Here is a 21,917-nt window from a genome sequence, read left to right on the forward strand (position 1 = left end):
TTATTTATTTATTTTTGAAACAGGTTAGGGGGGCCGGCTTAGGTCTCCACACCCTGAATCGGTCAGACTCCTGATACACCCGCTATAGGGGTCCCGGAATGATACGTATCGGCTGATACGTGTCAATACTTTGAACCTTGGTTATTGCATCTCTTTTGTGGTGACCGAGGATTTTTTGGTGGGTGCTGGGGTGCTAATTACAGAGCTTTCAGTAACCCTCAACTCGAAGAACGTGGTGTTTAGTATTAAAATTGCTCAAAAGGTGGTTTCATTTTGGTTTTCTGGCTTAATTGTCATGAAGAAGAAATCACGTTGTAAGAAGTCTATTGGTTACCCGGCGAAGTTTTGGTTGTCTTTTGCCACCTCCAGCGATTTAGGGTCCGCTGGTTCTCGGATGAATGGACCTTTTGATTGCGCGATTATTTCGATGGATTTCGATTCTGATTTGGAGCGCAAATTCTAACCTTTCTTCTTTTACTCTTTCGGCTTGGTATTCTTGCTTAGATAAAGGATGGTTTTAGACTTTTTTTTGAATAAAGCTCAGTCTATGATCTACACTTATTATCCAACGATGCGTTTTTTAAGTCTCATAATACTTCTAAAGAACGAATTAAATAACTAATGAAGGTGAAAAATGCTGTAGAAGCTTCAAGTGGTAAGTTGCAAGTGAATAAATTTGTTCCAGGTTCCCGGAGAAAAATTACTCGGGATCAATCTTTGATATCATATTTCCGTAATAAATATTCAAGATGTTCAGTTTCTCTTAACATCGGTTGATTCTTTTCATTCTTTTGAAGATAATCTGAATCTCTCCTGCGTTAGACTTGTCATGAAACATAGTTTGTTTCGACATCAGTTGATTCTTTTCATTCAAGATGTTCAGTTTCTCTAAACATCTTTTGAAGATAATCCGAATCTCTCCTGCGTTACACTTGTCATGAAATACATTTACAACATACGGGTTGTCTGTAATTGAGAAATTGTATCATTCGTATGTTTATAAAGCGATTACCTCTACAGGTGCAGCCAGACTGAACCTCTTTTATCACGAAACGTTAACGGGTAACAAATTAACAATTGGTATATATTAATATTATCACCCATGTCATCCAGTATAATTGGGGAAAGGCTTGAAAGATGATGATAACCCATGTTATCCAACCCCCGAAAGAACATGAATCGAACTGTTCCCACAAGCCAGTGCGAGAATGAACCTAAGATAAATCTGCCTGCTATTGCAGAACAAATACAAGATTGCTCAGGATGGGACCCAAAAAGGAAACTAGGCTGGGGTTGCTGAACCAAATATATGGGCATGAAAAAGTACCAGACTCGATGCATGACTTCATCTCCATCAATGGTACAACAGTGACCGGTAGAGTAGAACACTTGTTTTTATATATCTTTTATCAGCGTAGCTGGTAGAACTTACGTACTCAATAAGGTAGATTTGAGGCTGAAAAAGCGCAAGAAAACGGAATTGCATTTTAATCATTTAAGGTCTCTGATATTTAAATCAGGTGGTCAATCCTCACCGTCAAAGTGAAGAGGAAATGAATTTTCTTGTGCTGCATACAATGCTTCATCCAGTATCAGTACAAGGAAAAAAAGTTTCTCTGGATCCATCACGTGGCCAATTTTCTTTAACATTGAAACACCAAACTTCATATATTGCTTCCGATGGTGTTCACTCACATGGCCAATTTTCCGATTACTTGTACAAATAAAAGTTAGTGATGTGTGAATGTACCTCTCAATGACCAAGAGGGCACACAAACTTCTGAACTTCCTATAGTTACAGAGCTATTCATGACCTCTTTTCCAATTTCCGTTCACTGGATCTTTTCTCCTCCGCCTCTCTTCGCTTTTGTTGCCTGCAAATTAAATACAGACCAGTTTAAATGTACATGAATTTAACCATAATAATAGTAATAAATTAATAATAGCCCATGTCAGAGAACGACCAATTCCTAATCCCTGGCCAGTCTTTTTTGGTGGATAAATCACTAGCCAGTCCAACTGGTTTAGTTCTATACTTCTATCAAAAAAAAAAAAAGTACAATAAAAAAATTCAAGAAGTTATGATTCTATATCTCACAGCAAAGACTACAGAGATCCTAGCAGAAGTTTATGCAGCTGGTGGGTATCTAGTTGGATAACATTGGTCCTCAACTCGCTGATCAAAAATAAAAAAAAAGAGAAAAGGAAAAAAAAAACATTGGCCCTCAACTCAACTCAACTAAGCTACATAAAACCTGTTCCGCCCTTCCATGGTGTTCAGTGACGTATCAATCGTCAAATTATAGGCCTTCAAATCATTTCTCACTACTTCAATTCATGTCCTTTTTGGCCTGTGCATTTTTAGACCTTCAACTTATAGATCACTTCTTCACACAGGTGCACAGGTGCCATAGATGACCTCTTTGTAAATGACCAAACCATCTTAGTACTCGTACACCCATTGGCTGTTGAGGCTATTCCTACATATTATATACATGTTTATTTCTGATCCTACCATTACTATCTTTCCCACTCATCCATATCTATAATTGCATTTTTGCTGTCCTTACAACCATTTTATTAAATTTTCCTTTTATCCCAAGGGGTATCCTCCTATCACATACGACTTAAGTGCAACTTGGGTGGTAGGTTGGTTTTAAGGTCAATCGAGGCCCAACCTTGAAACATGGGCCTAACGCTCATACCTAGACTGAGCCCTATATTCAATCCAGGGCCAAGATGAAACTAGAATTTTACACACTTGGGTTGGGTTCAGGTTGATAAGTTAGGCCTAGTGGGCCCAACGCATTAAAAGTGAACCTAAACCTCTTTGAATGCTGGGTCCAGTTTGGGCTGGGCTACCCAAGGGCTACTCCTGGGCCAGCCTAAAAATATGAAAAAAGACTTGGGATTTGGGCCTAGGCCCAGCCCAAGGATAAAAAGTCCAGGTTTAGGCCATGTAAAATTTTGGGTTAGGTTGGTTCAAGCTCGTATTAGGGCTGCCTAAGTTGCACCCCTAAATTGGATTCTATATGCATCCCCTCCATTTTTTTTTGAAAATAAATAAAAAAGAAATTATATTAAGAGAAAAAGAGAGAGAGCAAAGATGGTTAGGGGTGTAAATGGATCGAATTCGAATCGGATCAGGCAATATCTGAATTCGAATCTGATTAGAAAATCCTATATCCGAATTCGATTAAATATTCAATTCGATTCGATTCGATTCGAATTCAATTAATTAATTAATTTAGATAATTAATAAATATAAAAATAAATATTTTATTGATATAAAGTATATAAATATATAAATTATATAAAATATTTTATATATTGTATATAAGAATTAAATAATCGGTCGAATTCGGATATTTATCGAATCGAATCAGGTCATACTCGAATTCGAATCCGATTAACTATTCGGTAAGAATAGGATATCTGAATTCGACCGATTATATATTCGAATTATCCAAATTCGATTCGACTATGTCGAATATTGAATTCGAAATCGGATTTTTGAATACCGTTGACACCCCTAAAGATGGTGACAAGATATTACCCAACAAAAAGAAAGAAAGCAGACCCCAACATTCTGCCAACCATTAGCCATTCCAATCACACCCAAAATCAGTACCCAAAAATCCAAAACCCACTCAAAACTATTACAATCCCCTTCAGCAGAAAAAACAACTATCCCATTCAAAACAAAAGACCCCGACAGAGCACGCCCATGAAACAAAAAAACAACCCCTAACCCTTTAAGATCCAACCAACAAAAACACTCCAATACTCAACCCAAACCCCTACAAGAACCCACTCAAAAGCCCCCTTCTTGATTGTGATAATGCAGCCTTTGTTTCCCAGATTTCTTTATTTTCTTGGAAGGAATAACCCCCAGAAGTTCCATCCTTAATCTGCTGAAAACTCTTGAAACTTGGACAGCCCAAAGTTGTTTCTTGTTTTTAAACCTTCTCACTGCAATAGGCATCTGGCTCATTTATCCCTGCATCCTTGGAGAAATCATTTAATTTTTCTAATTTGAAAACCACATTTTTCTTGAAAATTTGAGCTCCCTCCTGCTCTCCAACTTCTTCAGAGGCACCTACTTCATCGACGGAACTCCTCAATCCTTCTTGTTTTTCCATCAACTTTCTTGTGGAGCTCCCCTGTTCTGGCTTTGCTCTAACTTCTTCCCTACTCTGTGTCATCCCACAGAATTTTTCTTCCAACTCCCTAAATGGTTTCCTTGCAAATTCCTCCCCTCCAAGAAAAAATAGACCCAAAGTAAAACTTTGAGTTGGGCCTCCCAATCCTAATTGTACTCGGATTACCACTCCTTTTGTGAATGGGATAGCTGCTAAAGAAATCTAGCTCTTAGGAATGTTAATGTCCACATACCTATTTGGTAATACCTTCTTTTTCCCAAAATCACCATATTATATGCTTTCTTAAATCAATGAATACCATGTGAAGATCTTTTTTCTCTTCCCCCAAACTTTTTCTATCAATTGTCTCAATAAAAAAATTCCATTATTGACTTCTCAGGTGAACAGAATTGGTTTTTTGATATACTTGTTTCATATCGTAACCTTTACTCAATCACTCCCAAAGTTTTGTCCTACGGCTAATGAATTTAATCCCACGGTGGGTATTTCAAGTTTGTATATTGCCATCGTTTAGGACACCAATTCTCTTCAATTACATAAATGAAGTACTCTTTTGAAGCTGTCAAACTTCACTCCTAATACTCTAGATTCCATAACCACTTGTCAAGGTGAGTAGTGTCTTGATCCAACTATTTTATCTATAGCTTGGGACACTTCAATTCCTTGATATTACTAAACTACATATAGCTAATACAGTGAATTAGCAACATCAATCTATTCACATTATTGCAATTCAACACAATTTCATTTCATCCCCACCATAGGAGGTTGGCTACATGATTCCATCAATCCACTATGTCTAGGGCAACTACTGGGTACTTAAACTAGTAATCAGAAAGTGGACTGAGTAACAAGTATTCTTGGTCCTTGGCTTTCCTGTACTAGCAGTTCCACTATGAACGTTACTGCCTGGATAATCAGTGATCTATCAGCAGGTCTATCTACTTGGACCCCTATTTCAATTTTTGGACAATGGAAAAAAAAATCTTACTAAGTATAAGGTATCAAATGCCGAATGCCACTGCTTCTGCCCAAATAGTTGGAATTAAGGCTTTGAGTTTGCTCCTGCTACAGTTTTTCCTTCAACTTCCCTATACCTAGGCCTCCCTTCTCTTTAATTTTGCAAACTTGTTCCCAATTTAAGAGGTGATCTCTCTACTCATTTCCCAGGTCCCAAAGAAAATCCCTAATAAATTCTTCAATTTTCTGCACAACTTTCATGGGGGGTTTAAAGACTGACAAGATGTAAATAGGTAAGTTGGGTAAAGTAGATTTTATCAAGGTCAATTTCCCACCTATTGAGAGGTAATTCTTTTTTCAATTATCTAATTTTCTTAAGAATCTCTCAATTATTACTTCCCAAAAAAAATCATCACAAGGATTGCCTCCTATGGGGAGACCAAGGTACTTCAAAGGCCACCTAATTGCACAGCCCAACACTATAGCACACTCCTCCAGCAGTCCAGCTCTCTTTCTCCTATTTGTAACCCTACCAAGCTACATTCTGCCAAATTAACCTTCAGGCCTGACACTCCTTCCACTATCTCCAGAACTCCCCTAATGACATTTGTGCCACTTATATAACTCTCATCATATGTTTCATGCTTGATACTTGATGGAGCAAATTGAGATTATCACTATACCTAAGAACATTGCTTAGTGATGTTCATGTGCTTTATTTCTCCCCCTCAATTTTCCTTTAGACAGGTGATCAAATGGCAGAAACCTTCACAATGCAAAAGCACCAGTTATTGTTCCCAAACTGAAAGATGTTACACCAATAGTTTTGAGGTGGAGTTCCAGAGAATTAGTGTAAATTAATTATCTTTTATATGAAGAGCATTTCTGTAATTGTACATACTCAGTTTAATAAAAATATTACAATTGCAGAACTAGTTACCTTGGTAGAAATAACAGGATGGGAGCTACATAAAGGAGAGCCATGGAGAGCAACTGTTACTATTAATCTCCTATATAATTTATATTACATTTTCTTTACTCCTTCAGTTACTCTCGCATTAGCAACATCAAATTTCATCTCTTGACTATCCGGAAGTTTTGAATAGACATGCATTTTGGATTTTTTTTAACGGATAACTGAAGTTCTATTTTCAACTGTTTTGCAGATAAACCATTAGCAAGATCTTCAAAGTATTAAATGTTGCAGATTCAAACCAACAGCTTAGTTCAACCAAGTGAACACTCTAAAGGTTAGTATCAATGCAAAAAACTTTTTTGTTTGGTATATAGGGATGGTCGACAAACTGTTCTGCAGTGGCAACAATGTTATATAAGATCAGAAATACCATAATGTGACATCTTTCAGTATCATGGTTCAATAATTCATAACAAGAGTAAGATTGAGGAGGATGTCACCAGTAGAATTAGAGCAGGATGAGCAAAATGCAAAGGTGCATATGGAGTTTTATCTATAGGCAAATACCACTTAGATTAAAAGTAAAATTCTATAAAGCAGTTGTAAGGCCAGCCATGCTGGGCAATCAAGAAACAACATGTCCAAAAAATGACTAGCAGGAATGCGTATGCTGAGATGAATGAGTGGAAAAACTAGAAGGGATATGATTAGAAATAAGCTCATTCATAGGAGCTTAGGAGTAGCTCCAATAGGTGATAAAATGAAAGAAAGTAGACTAAAATGGTTTGGTCATGTACAGTGGCGGAGCCAGGAATTTTCTTTTGGGGGGGGGGGGGGGAGTTAAACAAGAAAATGAGATAGGGAGGAGAAGAAGTAGGTTTGGGGAAAAATGGCTTAAGAAGGCTTGGGTTTATTACAGATTTTTTTAAAGAAAAAATAAATAATATTTATTTCAATTTTGAGAGTTTGAGGAGCCTTAGCAAGTGATCCTCTACAATTTTAGTTCAAATTTTGGAGGGGGGAAGAACCCACTTGATCATGTTTTTAACCCAGCCTCCACTAAGTAATCATGGTTTTAAGCAGTACCAATATATTTGGCTCCGCCCCCGGTCATGTAGATAGAAGATCATCAACAGTACCTGTAAGAAGAAATAATTTGTTATGAGATGAAGGGCCTCAAAGGGCAAGGGGTAGACCAAAAAGGACATGAGTGGAAGTAGTAACAAATGTTTTAAGCACCAATTATTTAACAATGGACATGGCATTAAACAGAACAGACTGGAAAAACAGGGTTAATGTAGCCGACTCCATATAGATGGGATGAGGCTTTGATAATGATTGGAAATACCTATTGCTTTTGACTTAAGTAATATGGTTAGTTGGTTGGTCCAGGAAAGGAACGGATGAGAAATTTATTTATTTATTTATTATTATTATTTTTTTTATTTTTCCTTCTTGTGTTTGGTTTCTGAGAATAAATATATGAAAAGTTTCATTTTCCAGTATTTGGTTGCTTAAAAAATTACATCGGGAATATAACTTGGCCCACATTTTGCTCATCAATTGGTATGTTGAATAACATATAGATGGCAGTTGCACCCTTCAAACAGCTGCTGTGGCAGAATTGAGGAGCCATGTGCCATCTGTCATGTCAAATTTGCCACATGGGTATTTGCCTTGGTCATGTGTGATGTTTCAAAAACTAACCCAGAGGTTAAACCGGTTTTCTCTTTAGGTAGACAGGTCACTGGTTCAGTCTTTAGAGTTAATAGGTTAGTCCATGATGCCTAGGGCTATAATTGAGTCAGTTCAGATCTGATCCAAATTCCAGTTACATCCAAATCCAATCAGATTATTGAAAACTGATATTAGCCAGCCTGTTTTATTGTCTTTAGAGTTGTGTTTCCAATCTCAGTACAATCATTACACCCTCCTAAATTGTTTCACCAATCTGTTTATATTTTTTTCCCAAAACTGTGGCACTGATCTTAAATAAATTGAAAGATAGTGAGCATTTTGGTAATTTTAGCACTCACATAAACATTTCTTAACTGTGCTGGACTTGAGTGTATATTGCAGAAAGTTCAGGATACTAAAGTGTTACACTTAAAAGTTCAGGCCCTTAAGTGTCACTACCCCCAAAGTACAGGGTACTTATAAAATTAATATAAAACCTGGTGACTAGGGGTGATCATTTATAACCTAGCCCAGAGGCCTCGCCTGATCCAACCTGCAATATATTTATATTATATACATATATACTGTGTCAGGGGCAGAGCTACGTGTATTTCAGTGGGGTCAACAGACCCCATTGAAGTTCAAAAGGCATGAATTATATGTATGATTTCAGCCCATTTTCCCATATTGACCCCGGTAAGGTTAGAAAATATAAGAGGGTGGGGGTGTCAATTTGGACATTTTATTTAGGGCTGTTTGGTTCACAGTCAGAATCGGAAACGGAATTGGAATTGAAGTCCTTTGGAATCGGAATCGGAATAGGAATGGTCTATTCCTGCCGCTTGTTTGGTTCAGGCTGGAATTGGAATCAGAATCAGAATCGGCTGGAATGGATTCTCATTCCCAGAGGGGGAAGGAATGGCCATTCCCTCAAATGGGGGAATACTATTCCACCAGGAATGGGAATGAGATCCCGATTCCGAAACCAAAACAACTGCAATCGGAATGGACCATTCTGATTTCGATTCCAGACCCCTATTCCCGAGAACCAAATGGACCCTTGCACTATTAGACTAATTAAGCTATGATTTGGGCAGTTGAAAATGTAAAAATAATAATAAAAAAAGAAACTTTTCTACATTTTGAAATGCCAAATAAATGAAAGGAGTAGAGGTATTTTGGTCATTAAATGATAACTAAAAGAAGACAAAGAAAGAATAAAAAACCCCAAATCATGTTTTCCCTCTCTAGTGTCATTTTTAAGTATGACCACTAGAAAAGAAAATTTTCCTGGCTCCGCCACTACACCATATTATTTATATATGAACATTATAATATGAAACATGTAGTACATACTGTATATGATATTTTATATTATTATAAAGAATAGCATTAATTTTATAGATATATTATATGTGACATGATATAGGGGCCACTACTGGGAGTAATGGTATAATCTTGAGCTAGCAAGCATGAGAATGTGGGTCCAAGTCTGAAATTGGCCACTTTGTGCAAAAAAAAAAAAAGCTAAAGGTTAGGTCTGTATCCAGTATACCCCTCCCATGACCCTATATTGCTGGCACCAAACGTTGGGCAATGGTCTTTTTATTATGTCATATACTATAAAATATTATATAATTTAATATTTTATACTTAAAGTCATAGGCCCAAAAGCTTGGCCACTCTGATGGTAATACCTACCAATGACCTAGTAAACAGGTCCAACAGGTCAGTCAGTAGTTCAACCATCTGGGTAAATGGGTCATTAACCAAGTCAACAGTTTTTTGCAATCTTGCAGGTTATATGTTAACCAGATGCAGAGTTGTAACTGGATCATCAGGTCACCAGTCTGACTGGCAGAGCGAAAAAGGGTTGAAAACATTGGTCATGTGAATGAGAAAAATACTTTCTCTCACTTAACTGCTTGTTTTTAATTCTCATTGAGTTCAGACTAATTTAGTGAGGGCCCGCATCTCTCATTTTGGGATTTGAAATCATAGCATTTCCCCTCTCCTGCTGCAAAACAAACACTGGAAAATGGCATTTGTAGAAATTCCCCCTTTCTCTTGTCCATTTTCAGCAACCGACAGACCTTAAAAGTAATACTAGTAATGCTCAATTATGCAGGTTGGTGGTGACACTGCAATTCTAGCAAACTAAAGAGACCTGACTACAAAATTGATTCAATCTCGAGAAAACTTGTAATTCTCTCTTCAAAAACTAGAGTTTAGATCAATCCCATAAGAGGGATAAGGAGACATGTTAAAAGCAGAAATCAGAGACACCTCACATAGCAACTATATCCCTAACATGGTTTGGGGTGAAGATACCACCAACTTGTTCAGTTTGAAATGACCTAAACTTTGAACCATTTATCACGTAGACTTGAGTATTTTATACATGCATATATTCTGAATAGCAAATAAAGAAGGTTCAGGAATGACATAGTAAGAGGAGAAACTCACGCAAAAGCAGTATATCCAGCACCCACATTAGCAGCAGATAACAGTGCTGCATGAGTCCCAGCTGTAGATACAGGATCTGGTCTTCTATCACCATCAACCTAAAACACAAGTAAACCAATTAGAATGTGTGGATATATTGATTTCCATTTTGGTTTTATTAGGGAAAAAACTAGGTACTTTTTCATATAAGACCTTGTCCCATTTTGATTTTTTATTAGGCCTGCTGTCCTTTGTCATGGCATCTGAAGCAGGTGGAAGTGAATGCAATCCACTAGAGGCAATAGTTGAAACACCTGCAAATGATGACAATTTGCTAAGGAGTGACTTGTGGCTCCATGGTTTCAAGAAATTACAATTGACAAACATCAAAAAGAGGAAAAAAGGACACTAACAAAGGGGGATGGGGAGGGAGAGAGGACCTGGAATCATATTAACTTTTGGTGCTGCAGCAACTGTTCCAGGTTGTGTACCTCCAGCAACAAATTCGACTTTTTGACTCTTCTTCCTTTCTTGCTCCTTCCTCTCCATTCCACATTTCATATCAGCTTCTGTTTATGAAAGACAAATATAAAGTCAGGTGGAACTCATTTTGTGAGATGTTTCATCAATAAGAATAAGCTCTATGCATAAGTTGATGCTAAATCATGTGAAATGCCACTTCGAATGGTTTCAGAGCATGAGGTTAAAGGCACCAAACCAAGCTCTCTAATTGTCCTTCCATTTTTTGGACTTCTGTTGGAACCTGATTGCAAAGATGGAATGTGATCGAGAAACACCCGAATACCAGGTCAATATGGTGCTCTAATCTCTAGCTGATAAAAGATGAATTATACAGGGTTAGGATACACAGTTACACTGGGACTGTATTAGCAAGAAGGGGCTAGAATGTGCAGAAACAACTGCCAAAGGGTGGACAGTTTTCCGTCATTATTTCCCCTTTGTTGATTTCCCCCTTCCTTACTTTCTATTGCTTTGCTGGGTTACAGAGCCTCCATACTTCTTGATACTTTTGCTTTTCTTTTATAATTCAATTGACTTTACTATGAGAAGATATCCACTAAGCACAAGGGGCATTCTGTGCCTGAGGCAAGAGGCATGTGCCTTTTAAAAGCAAGGCGCAAAAATGAAAAAATAAAATATTAAACATAACATTAATTAAAAATATACTTAAAATTTAAAATAAATGTTTTAAAAACATTCATAAAAAAATAAATGTTTTAAAAACCTATTATCTCAAATTGAAATACATAAGCATAACATGTAAAACATATTTAAAATGAAAATTCAAAAAAATCAAGCACAACATATAAAACATATTCAAGCATGTAGAACTCTCAATCTCTTTATTTTCCCTCCAATTGCAATACTTCAAATAACTAATATGATGTTAAACATTATGCATTCCTGATTTTACAAGCCACATTTGTACCAAGCCCCTTAGGCAAACCCAAACAAGTCCATATTAGGGTCTTACATTCTTATACCTATAAAAATAATTTTATAATTTTAATTGTCTTTTAAAAATATCTTTTATTAGGATGAATGAATGAACAATATTAGCAAAGATGGGGTTCTCTCCGCTCCAGTCCCAGCTGATAGGCATAAAAAAATAGAAAAACACGCAAATTTTCAAAAGGCGCGTGCCTAGGCTGAAGTGCAAGGCGCATACCTTTTGAAAGTGCTGCGCCTGCGACCTAGGTGAGGCACATACCCTAAAATGCACCTTGCCTATGCACCTAGGCATGCTTTTTAAATCACTGTATCCACTCTATTCTTTTCTAAATATGACAGGCCTATTTGTACACTTAGAAGAGAATCCCTAATATCAATAAAACTACTCCCAAAGACTCTAAAATAATCCCAGAAAGTCACGCTTTAAATCCATGATATACCCATTCTATTCTATACTATTTATTGGGTTTTCTTAGATGTATCCAAAACTGTAAGGTTTCTTAAGAAATTTCAACTGCAGGGGATAATTGTAAAGCACCTACTTAGTGCTTCTACCCCCAGATCCTCACATATACCACTTTTTGATTTCATGGATATATTGACAACCTATTTAAGATGAAATCACTTGCCTTAATGAATTTAGTTTGAGAGCTTGCACTATTTGGTGACAATAACATGTTAACTTAAGTCAAAAGCCCACCTGAGAAATACTAAAGAAATGCATAAAAGATGTAGGATATGTCTGAAAAAATAAACATGAAAAGAAAAGTGTAGGAGAAATTGTTAATGACCTATTTCATCATAGTAGTCGCTTTTGTCATATCCATGAGGGTCAAACACATCTTTACTGAAGCAAGATCCTATCTGATCTATATCTTGATACCTCACTGCATGCAGCAAGAAGTCAGGATTACGATAATCCTTCCTATTGCGAACTTCTGCATTGAAGCTTTTCCCAGCTCTCTTATATGCAAGGAATCGGTTTATTTTTTCCTGCAGCCAGTAAGAAGAAAGACAGGGAGTTTTAAAAGATCAAAAAGCTAGAAAAATTACCCCTTGCATCTTGACTACCACTTTGAGAAGAAGAAGAAAAGTAAGATATTTGCCCTAACAAAAGATCCAACATGGCCACTCTCAGCCACAGTTTCAACAAGGTTTCTTTTCTAATTACATCCTGGGAATTGCTAAAACCTAGATATTAAAATTGGCATGCCAAGGGAGTTGGGTATTAGCTTCAAAACCAATAAGTGACGTGTTATATTCATATAGCAACTAATAAACCTTCACTATATTTTAACCATTAATGAATAGCTTTGTTTACTCATAAAAACGACCTTAATTTTGTGTTCCTATATGTTTTTGTAGACTTTGACATTAACAGATTCACATCAGGTAATCACAATAATCTAATATGGCAGCATAAATTCAAGAATGGTTTGAAATAAAAATGGTTATTTTGTGAAAAGAGCAGTCATTTAGGCATGCCTTTTTAGAAGAACATACTTAAAAGTGGAGCCTCCCCAAAACAACAACAAAAATGCATTACCTTAGGCCTTTTATTTTCTGAAAGAGCCTTCATTATGAATAAAGGGTACCCCCTATTCACAACACCCTTCCTCAATTCCTCAATTTTATCAGGTATGAAGTTTGTTCTAGCAACTCTGTCCATTTTTGGGAGGATATTTGGGTAGGAGACACACCGTTAAAGGATTTGTTCCCTTCGCTATTTTCTATTTCTTTGTACAAAAAAGAGGTGGTCTCAAAATTTGTCTCACCTTTGGGAACACCCTTAGATCCTACTTGGGATTTTGGGTTTTGTAGAGGTCTTAGGGATGATGAAATTGATTCTCTTTCTGCTTTGCTTGGTTGTCTTAATCAGGTTTGTTTGGATCCCTCCAAGCCAGATAAGAGGGTTTGGACTCCTAGACCCAATGAAACCTTCACTTGTGCTTCTTTCTTCAAGTCCATCTCTCAACTTTCTACTCACCAACCCTTTCCGTCAAAAGAAATTTGGTGTAGGCCAGTTCCCTCAAAAATTATGGCATTTTGTTGGGAAGTATTCCATGGGAAAGTAAACATTTTAGATAACCTACAAAAGAGAAGACCTTTCCTCTGTATTTCTCCTAATTGGTGTATCTTCTGTAGAGCTCACGGTGAGGATTGTTACCATCTATTAATATCTTGTCCCTTTTCTGCAGACCTTTGGGCTTGGCTACTTTCGTTGTTTGGGGGTAGTTGGAGTCTACCAGCAGAAGTTCACATGCTCTTCAACCATTCTACCTTTTATTGGCCTACAAAAATAGGGAGAATTATGTGGAGATGTGCTCGTGCTGCTTTGATTTGGACTCTTTGGGAAGAAAGAAATCTTAGAATCTTTCAAGAAAAGGAAAGGAGCAGCCAGGATTTGAAAGACTGTGTGTTGAATAGGGTAATACATTGGCTGAAGACCTTGGAAATCTTTCATCAATTCTCCTTTAATGACCTTTGGAGAAATTGGTCAGCAGTAGCGAGGTGTTCATCTCTAAAGGACAAATCAATTACAAGCTGGTCTCCTCCATCCGAAGGCTCACTAAAGTTGAACTTTGATGGAAGTAGCATGGGTAATCCAAGTTTATCCGAAATGGGGGGTGCTTTGAGAAATGCGAAGGGAGAGATTTTGTTGCTTTACTCAAGTCCCTTGGGTTTTGGGAATTCCATCAGGGCAGAACTTTTAGCTGTTGTACAAGGGGTGCAATTTGCAAACCAGCTGAGGGTACAACAACTAATAATCGAGGGGGACTCCAAAGTGGTGGTGGGTTGGTTGAAAAATTCTGAAGAGGCTATGTGGCGATACAAAAATGAAATGAAGAAATTCAGTTGGTTGACAAGGAATATGTTGGTCACTGTACAGTGGGTAGCAAATACTTTGTCAGATATGTTAGCTAAGCAAGGGGTAAATAGGGAAGAATTATTTTGGGCTTAGTTGTGATTATTGTTTTTCTTTCCTAGTTTACTTGTAAGATTCAAGGAGGGGCTGAAGCTCGCGCCTCTCGCTGGGGTGATGTATGAATTCACTCTAAATTTGCTTCTGAATCAATAAATTTATTATTATTCATCAAAAAAGGGGTACCCCCTGTTTATCTAAAACACACACTCAAATCTCCAACCCTGTGAAAAATTAAGCTCCTCTCAAAAAAAAAAGAAAATAGTGTGGTTGATGCATCCAGTTACCAAAGCAAATGCTACTATGAAACATATTCATTGATAACAAAGACTGACTTGCAGCTCCTCAGAGCATTTGGATTTTGGAGGTGGTGGAAGAAACTTGTCCAACGGATCAACTTCTTTCTGTACTTCTACAGAAACCCTAACAGCTTCCTCAACTGATGCAGCTTCAATCTCCATTATAGTAGGATTCATTGTGCCACTATCATCTGACTGTAATGTTTCTGGCTGTTCTGATGTTTGGGGGAGAGCTGTTTGAATGTGTTAAAATTTGAACTGCTCCTGGAGGTGATTTGATTTGAATTGCTCTAGAAGGTGATTTTTCCTGGAAGTTACCTGTAAATGCAAATAAAAATTGAAAACGAAAGAAAATGGGGAAAAAACAAGAGATCTCTAAATAAGTTCATTCAAAAGATTCGTCTAGACATCAAAGGTTTCATAAACGTTGAAGTCACTTCCAAGAAGATGAACCAAAGATTCATCATCGAAAATATGGGGGTAATAGTGTTAAACTTCAAAAACTATTGACCCCAAACTAATCATTTCTAGTACCTTGGATCAATCATCCATGATGAGGGAGAAAATAAAGAGGATGTTGCCCAGAGGTGATTCAGACCAAAAGGAAGTTTTATAAGACACTTATAAGACCGGCATTGCTATTTCAGACATAGTGCAATGTAGTGAAGAAACAATGTCTTCAAAAATTGAGTGTGGCTGAGATGAGGATGTTAAGATGGATGAGTGGGTGGCAAGACTAGAAAAGACAAAATCAGAAACAAATGCACCAGAGGATTTAGGAGTAGCTCCAATTAGTGACTAGATGAGGGAGAGTCAACTGAGATGGTTTATCCATGTGCACAAACACCAACGAAAGCACCAAATGAAGAGTGGCTTGGTGCAAGTACGAGATTAAACCCTCTTATGGCCATTTGTAGAACAATCTTGACTACATCAATATGTAGATATCCTTATTCTGGAACTTGGTGGTGTAAAGTTTGCTTCTTGAGTTCGGTCTTGCTGCAGCAACAATGCAGTCTATGAACTATGATACATCAGGGCAATCAAAACACAGCCATGTACCCATTTCTGAGAGAATATTAAGCTTCACATCATAAAAGCACAGAAATATTGGAAACTAACTAAATTAACCATAACTTCATCATTTAACTCAGTTCATATTTGTGAGAAACTGAGAATCTCTCTTTTATTTGTTTCTGAATGATGAGCTGCATCCAGTCTGCTTTTAACAGATGAAGATAACTTGCCTTTAAGACTTTAATACAGAGTTTCTCTAAGGAAGAAATCAAATCTACTATTTTGGGGCTTGCTCTGACAAGGTCCCTGGTTCTGATGGGTTCACAGGTGCTCTCTTCCATTCATCTTCCTAGACAAGTAAATCATGTTTATTGAACTCATGTATATAATTATAGTAGAACTGTATAATTGTATACAATTATAGTAGAACTTTGGTTAATAGGTTGAAACTCTTCTAGAGAAAAAATACTTCAGAGGAAAAATCGGCTTTTATTTAAGGAATGAATAATGTTTTGGGGGTGGTTCTAATGAGGCTATTCACTCTTTTAAGAAAAAAGAAAGGATAACTGAGATGGATGGCTTTGAAGGTTGACCTTCCTAGGGCATAGGGCCTATGCCAAAGTAAGGCACAGTTTTATCAAAAATGACGGGGGTGGTTCAATGGGTTAACCTAGTTATGGATGATTACAACTTCAACCTATCAAGTTTTGTTTGATGGATACTCTCTTCCCACTTTTAGGCTCTTTGTGCATGCATGTATTGGGGGTGTTGAGACACAGACTTTCCTTATCTTCATTATCACCATCAATCAAGCCTTATCCCAACTATATGGGGTCGGCTACATGAATCCTATTTTGCCGGTCCATTCTGTTTAATGACAATCCTATTTTCCTTATCTTCATATATTTTTATAATCACTGTTGAGGTGTTTGCAGCAACAATTAGAAAGTAATTGATGAACATTAAATCACTCCTGTAAGCACTAGTAGGAATTGCTCTAACATTTCCCCATATTTCTATAAAGATTTGTAGTTTCCTCCCATTTTTCAAAGCATGGTGTGTAAAAATTAAAGACTTTGTCAAATGAAACAAACCAACTTTCCAAAACACCCTTGCTTTTATTGGTACCAAAACCCCCTAAATTGGCCTCAAGGACTAATGTAAACAGGATATGGAGTGGCACCGTGTCCCTTTAGAAGTTCAGTTATTGTGCTTGGAGGATGTAATAGGGAGTGGTAGAGACAGGGTTATCTCAGTATCTTACCAGTGAAAAAAGGGTTATGTCAGTATCTTCTGCTTCTCCTATTTAGTAATTATAAATTTCTCCTTCTAGCAAAAAGAAAAAGAAAACTAAGCTACAAAGGAAAAGAAAACCTACTCCTAGCTCATAATTTAATAAAACTTCTGTTACTAATCCAAAGAAAAGGGTGGGGTAACACAACACTTAAATTGAAAGGATATTGGAATTTGGGAATATAACAGAACAAGTTGTCATAGGAAACAAGCTATGTGTCCAAATAGTTTTTAAGGTGCCAAGGCAAGGCTAGGCGACAGGGTGCGCCTTGTCCCCTAGTCGCCTAGGCGATGGATTTTTTTTAAGTAAAACCATATATAGTTCCCTAAGTTCTATAACCATCTTTTCTTAATAATTATCCATAATTTTCATAAGAGAAGTATAAATTTCATGTTTTGAGTTTAGAAAATCAACATTTTATGAGAAGAAAAGGAACAAAGGAAAGAAAATTCAAAAAATATGGGGGCTGAACCCCTATATTTTCTTAAAAATATAAAAGCATTTTATAACATAGTGCACAAAACTTGGCGACTGGGCGAGGCAAGACTCCAAGGGCGCCTTGTCACCTAGGCGTCGCCTTGACAACTATTTTGTTACATACTATTTACAGTTTGAAGCTCTAGCGCTAACGTGACACGACCAGAACTCACTATTTCTCCTTCCTGCAATTTGAAAACAAAGATGCAATGACAAATCTTTCCATCATATGAACATTAAAGAGAGACAAGGCAAAATCTCGGGGACTAAGTTCACTGTTCACCAGCGCTACTCTACAAATTAAATTTCTCAACGATCTGTGGTTATAAATATTGAGGAACCAAATACCTCAGCTTCGGGAGACATAGTGGTTTCGTCTTGCATGTAATCGACGATTGCCAAAGACCCTTTTTTCATTCCCTGACCATCCGAAAGATTGGCATGCTGTGGAGGTAGAACCTGCTGCAACGGTGAGGGTGGAAGTGACGTTTGGGGCTGCTGCGGCGTCCATGCTGCAGCCCTATCGCTTTGGGGTCGAATTATCGTTGGGAAGGGAAGCTTCATACTGAGGAGTAGCAGCGGCTTCAGGGGCAGATGCAGAAACAACCGCGTCTTCTTTGTTTTCTACATCCTCTCCTTCTTCTTCTTCGTCGAGATCCTCCATGTCCTCATCTTCGTCATTGTACATGGACAATAGAGCGATACCTTCGGACGCCTTCTTCTTGGAAGCCATGGAAACCATGAAGGAAACTTTGGAGTTGTCCTCTGCTAACGCTTGTCTGAGAAGACGAAGGTTGAAGATGGAAAGAAGCGCCCTGGACCGGCCGTTCGAGGACGACACGATGGAAGGGAAAACGAGAAAACTCGCTTTCCTTCTTTTTCTGGGTAGTAGGTAGGGGTGACCATTTCAGCCCGGCCCAGGCCAGAAATTCCGGGCTTGGGCCTTGGTTTTGTGTTCAGGCCCGGGCTCATATCAGGCCCGCAATTTTAGGGCCGGGCTTGGGTTTAATATTTCAAGTCCGGCCCGGGCCCAGCCCAGTCTGCATATATTTAAATTTACACATTTTGTGTATAATGTATATATATATAAGTTATTTTACATTATATTATATATTTTATATATAAATATTATAGTATGATATGGATAATTTATATTATATGTAATATTTTATAATATATAATGTATAAAATAAGTTTATATGCATATTATGTCATTTAATATAAAATATTATAGATATGTAATGTTTTATATATATGAAAGACATTGGCTCAAAATCAGGCCCGATCCAACCCAAGTCCATATAGACCTGAGCTAAGGCTTATATTTCAGGCCCGGAACCCTGGGTCAGGCCGGGCCTGGGCCTAAGCTATAGCCCTTATTATAAGCGTAAAGCCCGGCCCAGCCCATGATCACCCCTAATAGAAGGATCATTGAATTGTGTCATTTTGGTAGTTGTGGGCTTGTATTATGGGCCTAATCTAAGAAAGTGTCAAATAACCAAGTTGGCCAAACAAACCCAAACTTTATGATAAATTAATAATTAATAAATCTTCTCTCCATTGTTGTGAAAGCTTTTAAAATTTTCTAGAGTAAGAGGGGTAAGAGTGTAAATGAGATCTCTTCTTGCGTAGAGGGCAAAAGCCAAAAAGGTATTACCGTATTAGGGAGACGCTCCCCAAATGGTTGAAATTCTTCTTGCTCAGCTTGGCAAACATATTTGCATTTGCACTCTTCCCAAACTGAGCCTTGGGACTTCATATTGAATAGAAGTGTTGGTTTAGGCATATTTATTGTGAGGTGACAAGTGACAAGCACAAATAGAGATGCAATTATCTATCAAAAAAGAGAGAGACTTGCAACTTGGGTAAATCCAATTTGAGCCCACCCAACCTGCACCGGATGGGCCTGGATCAGCAAATTTAGGCTTAATCTAAACTTAGGTTGGACTTCAATTGAGGCCTTAAAGAGAGAGAGGGTCAGAGGGGGGAGCAAGTCCCCTAACATATAAGTGGACATTATTCTCGTGTTAGTGATACCCAAAAAGGCAATAATGCCCAAAAAGGCAATAGGTGACAATGTTTTAATTATCACCTATTAGGGACATTTTTGTCTTCTTGCACATTTGTACAGCCACATGGTTCTCAGCCTCTTCCCAGCTTTTTTTTCGGGCAGCTGAAACCGATATTGAGACCTCCCCTCACTTTTCAAATTGGACTAAAACCTATTCTTTTAAAATTATATATTTATATCTAACAAAATCCTCAAAAGGTCTATTTTACCCTGGTTAATTCTTTAAATTTTCAAAACAGTGGAATCCAATATCATGATTGTTGACTCCTTTGAGACTCGACTGTCTGAAACTGAAACTAAAGAGCTTGTTGACATGTTTGTTCCCATTGTTACCACGTCTTTCTACGATGAATTCAAGTATGCCACCAATGGTTGTGATATTAAGGCTCTATTTCGATTTGGAAGGAGTATAAATATAAATATGTAGAACGTAAAATCTTGTATTTTGTATTATTTTGCATGTATTTATACTATATATATCTATATTTGTACTCTTTCTAAATTGAGCCTAAACCTTTAATGGCAACCAACTCTCTCGAAGTTGTCGTCTTAGTAAACAATGAGGAGAGGTTGTAATGGCGTAGTATGTATTTGGTACTTTGGTATCACTAAGAAAATCCTATAGCATGCCTCGTGTTTGGTATTGTTGTCATGAGTAATCTTCTGTCATTATCTTTATGGGAAATGGTATAAGGGTGTATGGGGCGGAGGCTAGTCAAGACTCTCCCTGTTTTTGATTGGTATGCCCCTTGTGGGTATGGAAGATCTTAGGTTGAGTCATGGTTTTCAAAACTGGATTGTACTGGACGGTTGGACTGGAAAAATCGGGAACCAGTCAGGCGATCAGTTTTGTTTTTCCCCAAAAACGGATTTTTTTCCAAAAATCATTAATTTTGGTCAGTAAACCGCTGATTCGAGTAATTAACTGTTTTAACCATTCGAACGGTTTGACCATTTTTTATTTTTTTGTCATAATGGGCCAATCGTTCAATTTGAATGATTGGACCATTCAACCCGAGAATTGGACCCTTGACCAATTCGTTCTTTGGGTCGGTTTTAAAAACCTTGGGTTGAGCCATTGAGGGGAATCTCCATTAAATAATATATATGGAAACCTCTAACATATACTTCCATGTGTCTTAATTAAAAAATAAAAATAAAAATTTAAACGAGAGGGGCAAATTATTTGCTTCTACCAAAAATAGCTCCAGGAGGTTGGTTTTTATAGCAGGTGAAGAAGTAGTAAAATAGTAAAGGGAAAAATTGGGTTTCAAAAAATTTTAACCAATACATATCCTCATTTTCATAAGGTTCTGATGGAGAGGAGGTTTTTGTTTGATGACATCGCATTATAGGGGGTGTTAGTCCAATTTAAAAAGAAAAGGGATATTTCAGTATTTAAGGGAAACTTGATAGGCGGTTTAAATCTTTTACTCAAATAAATAAGGTTCCGTGGGCGTTTGTGGATAGGGTGTTTATTTGTATGTTTTTACTTTAAAACATTTATTTATACTTTTTCACTTTTAACGTTTTTGTTCTTGTTGTTTGGTTGAATTTTATTTTAAACGTTTTTATTCTTCATCTCATATTAATACTCATTAAAGTGTGTCATATCAGTAATTGGTTTCAAGAAACGATGGGACGTTGGGAAAACAAAAATTTGACGTTTCCCCAAATGCCCTATGCACAAAAATCAAAGCATTTCAGTTTTCTACCATTTATTTAATAAACGATAAAACCAAATAATTGTTTCATTTTGCTTCATCTGTTATAAACGCCAACGCCTATGTGGCACTGATGTGGCGGGGTTTTTTCAATAAGCGCCAGTGGTATATATATATATAGGCGGTGTGAAAATGCAAACATCACATGAATTATGATGAAGGAGAATTTGGCCCGACTTCATGACAGGGAGACACGTGGAAGTGACTCCGCATAAGCAACAACTCGACGTGATCAGATCGGCACGTGGACGTGACTCAACACGAATGACAGCTCAGCATAAATCAGCTCGCTACAAAGCGAGCTCGGATAAGTTGGTACCCCGAACTAAAGTTACTTCGAGCTAAGATCGTCTCGGTACCAGATCGCGACAAAACGAAACCAAGTTCGTTACAGATCGTACCCGGACCGATTGATCACCTCGGTCCAAGGGCACTTCAGCATTCGTGTCAGGGCAGACCTAAGGAGCACAAGCTCGAG

At 37.5% G+C, this 21,917-nt stretch overlaps 1 protein-coding gene across 10 annotated transcripts; it reads right to left on the reverse strand.

Annotated features, from left to right (window-relative positions):
• Positions 1–1,543: 1,543 nt before the first annotated feature.
• LOC104612461 (uncharacterized) lies at positions 1,544–18,515 on the reverse strand. 10 transcript variants are annotated; one of them, XR_002023514.2, is made up of 8 exons: positions 17,993–18,511; positions 12,426–12,627; positions 10,602–10,730; positions 10,360–10,475; positions 10,183–10,280; positions 7,126–7,178; positions 5,807–5,889; positions 1,544–1,874 (listed from the first exon to the last, which is right to left on the reverse strand). XR_002023514.2 is itself a non-coding variant. In XM_088895075.1 (8 exons), the coding sequence occupies exons 3-8, from the start codon at positions 15,031–15,033 to the stop codon at positions 1,808–1,810; spliced, it is 753 nt and encodes a 250-aa protein (XP_088751201.1). In that variant the 5' UTR covers positions 15,034–15,174; positions 17,769–17,829; positions 17,993–18,131; the 3' UTR covers positions 1,544–1,807. The 10 variants fall into 10 exon arrangements, 7 of the variants coding, with proteins under 7 accessions (XP_088751201.1, XP_019055833.1, XP_019055834.1 ...); XR_002023516.2 differs by having other exon boundaries at positions 7,072–7,178; XM_088895075.1 differs by lacking the exons at positions 5,807–5,889; positions 7,126–7,178 and adding exons at positions 14,893–15,174; positions 17,769–17,829 and having other exon boundaries at positions 17,993–18,131.
• Between the last annotated feature and the right edge of the window lie 3,402 nt (positions 18,516–21,917).

The sequence above is a fragment of the Nelumbo nucifera genome, chromosome 1 (genome assembly GCF_055504915.1).
Source record: "Nelumbo nucifera cultivar China Antique chromosome 1, China Antique-T2T, whole genome shotgun sequence".
Taxonomy (NCBI): domain Eukaryota; kingdom Viridiplantae; phylum Streptophyta; class Magnoliopsida; order Proteales; family Nelumbonaceae; genus Nelumbo; species Nelumbo nucifera.

Coding starts and splice junctions, on each gene's coding strand:
- LOC104612461 (XM_019200285.2), bottom strand. CDS start 18,208: ATGAAGCTTCCCTTCCCAACGATAATTCGACCCCAAAGCGATAGGGCT. Junction 12,628..17,992: donor CTATGTCTCCCGAAGCTGAG/GTATTTGGTTCC, acceptor TACTGGCTGCAG/GAAAAAATAAACCGATTCCT. Junction 10,281..10,359: donor ACAAGGTCTTATATGAAAAA/GTACCTAGTTTT, acceptor CTTGTGTTTTAG/GTTGATGGTGATAGAAGACC.